The following is a 6,809-nucleotide window of genomic DNA, read 5'->3' as shown; positions in this document are numbered from 1 at the left end:
CAAGATAACAAGTTCAAATTTATTTCAGCATATAAAGAGTTTTAAACTTTTGTACAAAATATATGCATTCTGTTTTTCTTTCTTTTTTAAATAATCTGTCAACACTTTCATTAAATGAGAACACTGGCAAGATTTGAAGTCCCTTCCATGTGCACAATTCAGATCAGCTTCTGCTTTATATGGTTGTTGTATGGGTTGAAAACACATTTGTATTAACGCTTGTGTTAAATTTGTTCAGTATGCTTTTGTGACTCCCTCAGAACCCAGTCACGCTAACATTTACTCCTGTTTCTTATCCAATGCAATTGTGATCGGATCTCCAAAACACGCTAACATTAGAGGCCTTAGGTAGTCAGTCTTCATTGAGTGCTCATTTTGGAGAAATGGTGGGAGAGTGAGGAAACCCCACACCGCACGTGGAGAGTGTGTAAACATCACACAGATAGTGACTGGGTTTTAACCCAAACCAGATCCACTAAAGTATGTGAGAATAGCACCAACCACTGTGCCACCTTTGTCAATCCTGGCACATCAAAACATAAATGTCCCTGCTGAAAATATTCCAAACAAAGCAAAACAGATATGAAGATCTTGAAGACCATCACAAAATATTGAACAATATAAATAATAATGACACAAAACTCCCATGCTTTAAACTAGGAGGATTAAAATAAAAAAACAAAAGACAGCAAAGTTTTACAGATTAGATTTGGTCACTTTTTTGATCCATTCGATGTACTTCTTGGATAACAGTGTATATATTCCAGGCTTTTTCAAGAGGCCACAGTGGTGAGAAAAAGATGTAATAGCTCTGAATTCTCCATTGCAGATAAGTGGGCCACCAGAATCCCTATAGGAAATAGAACAGAATGTTAACAGACATACTTGGTCGTGTTCAGATCACAGAGTCATAGATTTGTTTTATCTACCACTATTATTTGATTCTTCTTCTTTAGCAGCTTACAATATATGTAGTTGTAGAATAGGCCATTTTGTTTTAAACATTTCATTACAGGCAAAGTATCTTTTACCTTAGTTAAAATGATTATTTAGAGAGCAGCTATGAGCAAACGTTAAACTTTAACTAATTAAATTAATTGATTTGCAGCTGATAATAAAACAATTTTTTGTTTTAGAATTTGCCTTTTTCGATACCCCAACTTACCTCTTCAGAGACACACGGAATTTTGGTGGTCAGAGAGCAGGGCAGCTATTTGTACAGGGACCCTGAGCAACTGCATGTTAAGGGCTTCGCCAAAGGCCCAAAAGAATAGGGAGGACCTGTAGCAGGGGGATAAGAAAGTCTGGGTTGACCTATTGGGCCTACTGCCACTACAACCTCGACAGAGAACTAGTTTCAGATGATAAGATAAGAAGAGTTATGCTTGTCTAAGTTATAGTGATTGAGTGATTGAAATAATAAAGTAAATGCAGTTCATCTTGCGGGTAGATTGCCAGCCTTTCCCATTGGGTTAACAGTTGAGGAGGGATGCCTCTAATAATGAACAGTTTGGAAAGGAGTAATACCCTATTGCTATGTGGCAATATTATATTATCGTTTTTTATCATTATTATTATACTATATTCTTATATCATTATTATATTATTTTTTTATTTTATTTATTTTTATTAATTTTATTACAATCCATACAAAATCAAGTTTATACAAAAGAAAAATTGAGTCAAGAACAGATCGATCCCACCCCCTTTTGTGGAAGAGATTGGTTATCTCTGGCTTCTGTAAATGTTGCAATAGGAGGGGAGCTATTGAGCAGAGAATTCTTGTAAAATTCTGCAGGGTAGCTATCAGGGCCTGCTGCTTTCCGCCTTGGAGTGACTTTATAGCATCTAGTAGTTCTGATAACGCCAGAGATTTATCAAGTTCCTCCACACTAGAAGCGCTCTATTTGTGGTATCTGTAATGTATTGTCTTCCTTAAACTCAGTAGTATATGGGGATTTTATAGTAGTCTCTGAAAGTGTGCATTATATTTTTGTGTTCGACGATTTTATCTCTGTTTGTGTTAGTGATTACCGAGATTGTGTTGCGCTTTGCTTGTGAATTTGTTGAGCTAAAAGCTTATTAGCTTTCTCTCCATGTTCATAGTAATGATGTCTGGATTTGTAGATTAGTTGTTCAGTTTCTTTAGTTGTCAAGAGGTTTAATTCCGAATGTAGAGCCTGCCTCCTCCTATGTAGAGTCTCGCTTGGTAGTCTGGCGGTTCTTCATCTATTTTAATAATTTCGCTTTTATCTCTGCTACTTTCTTGGCCTGGATTTATTTCTGTGGGAAAGATATGAGATAATCTGTCCTCTTAAGAAGGCCTTAAGAATTTCCCAGAGTATTCCTGCAGAGATTTTGGGGGGATGTATTTGTCTCTAGAAAGAATTTGATTTGTTTGGATATAAATTCAGTACAATTCTCGGCCAGCTAATAGAAGCGGGTTGAGGCCCATCTCGGAATGAGTGTATGGGCTTAGTAATTTTAGCTCCAAGATCATAGGTGCATGGTCAGAAATAACAATAGCATCGTATTTGCAAGATTTAATCTTTGGCAAGAAGTTATTGTCTATAAAGAAGTAATCGATCCTTGAGTAGTAATGATGTACTGGTGAGTAGAAAGAATATGTTCTTGAATTTGGGTTTAAAACCCCCAGGGGTCTGATAAGTTGTGATCAGTTATAAACTTTGTAATTATCTTTGGTGTTAGATGCTGCCCCCTGTGGAGGAAGTCCTATCTAAAGTGGATTTAGAACACAATTAAAGTCCCCAGCCATTATAACTTTATGAGTGTTCAGATTGGGAATGGATGCAAATACATTTTGTATAAATTCCTTATCATCAACATTAGGTGCATAAACATTTATCAAAATCATTTTACAGTTAGATAAGTCTCCCATGACCATTACATATCTCCCTTCAGGAATCCAATACTACATCTGATGCTACAAATGGTACAGTTCTATGTATGAGAATTCTACACCTCTAGTTTTCTTCGAAAACTAGAATGGAACATTTGGCCAGTTCAGTCCTTTGCAGCTGGAACTGATCCTTGCTTATTAAGTGGGTTTCCTGTAAAAATACTATTTTAGCATTTAGACCTGTTAGTGTGAGAAAGTACTTTCTTTCTTTAATTCGTGATTCAGGCCTTTAACATTCCAGCTATGGAGTTAACTGTCCCATCATGGAGACACTGATTCTGAGTTTTGATGTCTTTTTATAGTCTTAACTGGAAGTGAGACAGCTCGGTCTTAATTTCTTATTTCCCTAGAGTTGTTGCCATGCAGCTTATTCTTACGCTGGTAGTTATAATTATAAAGATTGAGAGGATGGGTTAGGTATAGATCAGGCCTGCTTCTTCTCTCTTTGTGCGTGTGTCTTTCTGTGTGTGTGTGTTGTTTTAGTAGGTATGCAAGAGTAGGCCAAACTATATTGAACTTGGTGAGTCCATTTAGTCCATGATAATACATGGACATAAAGAAACCCTAACCCAATGTGTGCCAGATCATTGAAGGCACTTTTTTCTTGGTTCTGCATAATTACACTATACCTTTAGAATTTTATATTTGTTGAGGTGATGTAGATCAAGTCCATCATGTTCACCAGTGCATCTTAACAGTTTTGTTTTACAAACCCCTTTGCACCATATCCCAAAGATGTGCATTAGGTTATCCGGGGACTCTAAATGAATGCAGATTTGTATGGAGTTTGGCCTGCAATACAATAGAATTTTAACCTACATACAATGGAAATTATCATATCCAAAGAAAATCTACGAGGACTGTCTGAAGGTCATGTGCATCTAAAAATCTCCTCATGGGCCCCGATCGAGGTATGTAATTTCCCACTGCGTCGAGACGGTGCACTGTTGCTAACATTGTCTTCTCCTTCTATCCTTGTAACACCAAAAAACTGGCCCTTAACCCCATTCCTTCTGGTTTTCCAACGCTAAGAGCCCCAACTGTGTTTTTGGCAAGAGCGACTCCCCAGACAGAGTTGACGAGCAAACAAACCCCGATCTTACAGCTGAAGTCTAACCTTTTTTATTTATTTGTAAGCCAGAGGGTAAGATGACTAATGCCACGAAGCATTTGTTTTTTGATAAAATTTTTGTTGAATTGAACAAGATCACCTGGTTGCGCCCAAATTTTATCAAGAGATCTGTCATTCCTGCACCCGCCACAGGACATAAGGAGAATGTTCACACTGGAAGCAAATCATACATGGAGGTCTATTAGTGCTGCTTGTTGTACAGGAATTATAGGTTAACTGGTCTCTACCCAACTGAGTGCAATATGACATGTATGGAGAAGGTTCATCACCTCATCCGTAGTTGATCTCAGCCTTGCATTCAATGTTATCAGGGCAAATGTCATCTCCCTTTGACTCTGAACAGGATTAAGTAGGGCTGAGAATGTTACTTTATGTCATTAATAAATTGATAATCAAAGTATGTAAGACAGAATCTGTGACACAGAACTGCCATATTACAAGGCAGAGGAGTGGAGTGCGTAATACTGAATTGTAAACCACTTTGTTACCAGTTAAACACTTCCTCCAGCAAACTGTAAAATAAAATGCACAGTTGTAATATTTTGTCTAATGTGCTTTGTGCTGGATAGGCTGTGGCCTCTGTGAACTCAGTAAATGGGTATGAAAAACAATAAAGCTGGAATTATAAAAAGATATTTGTTTTGAAAGATGGCTTAGGAATAGCTATATGCCAAATAAGTAATAATAATATTTAAATATAATAAAAATTTTTGCATGAAATGGATTATTAACAGGGTGAGCCTGATGTCTATCCCAGGCCTATAAAATGAAATGCAATAAAATATGAAAGCTAAAGAAAAATAGAGGTATTACCTCACAAGCGCCTACTGCTTTTGAATTTTTGCTGCTGTCAGTGCCAGCACAGAGCATGTCGTTGGTTATGATGGGTTTAAAATTGTAGTAATCCATGCTGTTGCATTTCATTCTGTCGATAACTGTGACATTGACAGCTCTCAGAACGTCTGATCCAAATTTATTTATGTTGTTTGTTTTTCCCCAGCCAGCCACATTGCATGTACTTCCAGCTTTAACGTCTGTACTGGGGTTTGGCACTTGGAGGAAAGAGATTGTTTCGCTTTTTAACTTCTTTATTCAGCTGTAAATAAAGCAATAATAATACAAATCATTCTTAGGTCATAGTATTATGGTTTAGAAATGATTCTATTATACCCTGAGTGTCCACTTACTTCGCACAGTATCTCTACATTTTCCAACTTAATCGCTCTATCTAGTAGGTGTTGCAAACTATGCAATTAAAATAACATACGAAGCTATGCTGCAGGTGTGTATATGCAATTCAGAGAGTAAATGGGAAAGTAGCAAAGTATGAATGCATTTGGAGTATTTAATTAAGCAGGTTTGATAATGAGTGGCTGGAAAGAGGATTTGATTGTGATGATTCTATTGTGAATCACTAGATATTTTATCTTCAGCTTCTGGTTTTATAAGTTTCCTTAGGTGTCTTTTGATACATAAGACATTAACTACACTGCTCAAAAAATTAAGGGAACTCTTAATCATTCCATCTTACACCGAGCCAATTAAGTTTCAGGGATATCAATCTGTCCAATTAGGAAGTAAAAACAATTGTGAATCAACTTCACCTGCACTGTTGCAAATGAAAGTGACAACTGGTGCACTGGAGAGCAATAGCAACATAACCCTTAAAAAGGGAATGGTAATGCCGGTGGCGACCACAGACAATTGCTCTCTCCTTACCCTTCCCTAACTGATTCTTCTCCATTTTGCATTTTGCTAATGTCCTTGTCACTACTGGTAGTACGAGGTGATACCTGCAGCCGATTCAGGTTGCACAGGTAGTCCAGCTCCTCCAGAATGGCACATCCATATGTGCCCTTGCAAGAAGGTTTGCTGTATCTTCCAGCATGGTCTCAAGAGCATGGAGGAGATACCAGGAGATGGGCTGTTACACAAGGAGAGCTGGACAGGGCCATAAAGGGGGATCAACCCAGCAGCAGGACCAGTATCTGCTCGTTTGTGTGAGAAGGAACAGGAAGAGCACTGCCAGAGCCCTACAAAATGACCCCGAGCTGGTTATTGGTGGGCATGTTTCTGACCACACTGTCAGAAACAGACCTAGGGGGATGGCATGAGGAGTCAACATCCCTAGTGGGACCTGTGCTCACTACACATCACTGTGCAGCTTAAATGGCATTCACCAGAGAATAACACAATTGCAGTTTTACCCTTGGTGCCCCTTTTTCTTCCTAGATGACAGCAAATTCACGCTGAGTTCATGTGACAGACACAAAAGACTCTAGAGATGCCACGGGGTATTAAAGGCCCCAATTCTGCAAAGTCAACAAATCTAAGGAGGTCTGTGAATTTTCTGAACCATACTAAAGAGCCCAAGTAATGGCTGCCATTCACTTTACGTGGTGACTATTTTGTTTTCCTTTTTTGCCACTGTGCATTTGTTTTTGTTGAGACTGAAAGTAAATGGGGATGACTGGTTTGGCACCCCAAAAATTCTTCTGTTGTAAAACTGTCATTACTTCAGACCACCACGATAGATAGATAGATAGATAGATAGATACTGTGGTCTCTACATACATCAGAATGACTATAAAGAAAGAATGATAAATGAATAAATGTAATTATTTTTGATTAAATAAATATAAAGTAATTTACATTTATTCAGAAATTAATAAATCTGGTAAAAGAGGGGGTTGGGGGTTCAGGGGCTCAGCTATTTGTACCTTTTTTTTTGTTTTTTTTATGTCATATTTCAGTGAA

The 6,809-nt window shown here is 37.8% G+C and overlaps 1 protein-coding gene across 1 annotated transcript; it reads right to left on the bottom strand.

The window, feature by feature from the left end:
• Positions 1–544: 544 nt before the first annotated feature.
• On the bottom strand, positions 545–5,104 carry LOC120519236 (granzyme K-like; the record flags this gene model as incomplete). Its single annotated transcript, XM_039742389.1, has 3 exons — positions 545–850; positions 4,541–4,668; positions 4,866–5,104. Coding segments are annotated over 3 exons (521 nt in total), but the record flags the coding sequence as incomplete, so codon positions are not given.
• Positions 5,105–6,809: the final 1,705 nt, after the last annotated feature.

This window comes from Polypterus senegalus, unplaced genomic scaffold (assembly GCF_016835505.1).
Source record: "Polypterus senegalus isolate Bchr_013 unplaced genomic scaffold, ASM1683550v1 scaffold_4875, whole genome shotgun sequence".
Taxonomy (NCBI): domain Eukaryota; kingdom Metazoa; phylum Chordata; class Cladistia; order Polypteriformes; family Polypteridae; genus Polypterus; species Polypterus senegalus.
Note: the sequence above shows the minus strand (reverse complement) of the source record. Positions and strands in the feature narration are given on the sequence as shown.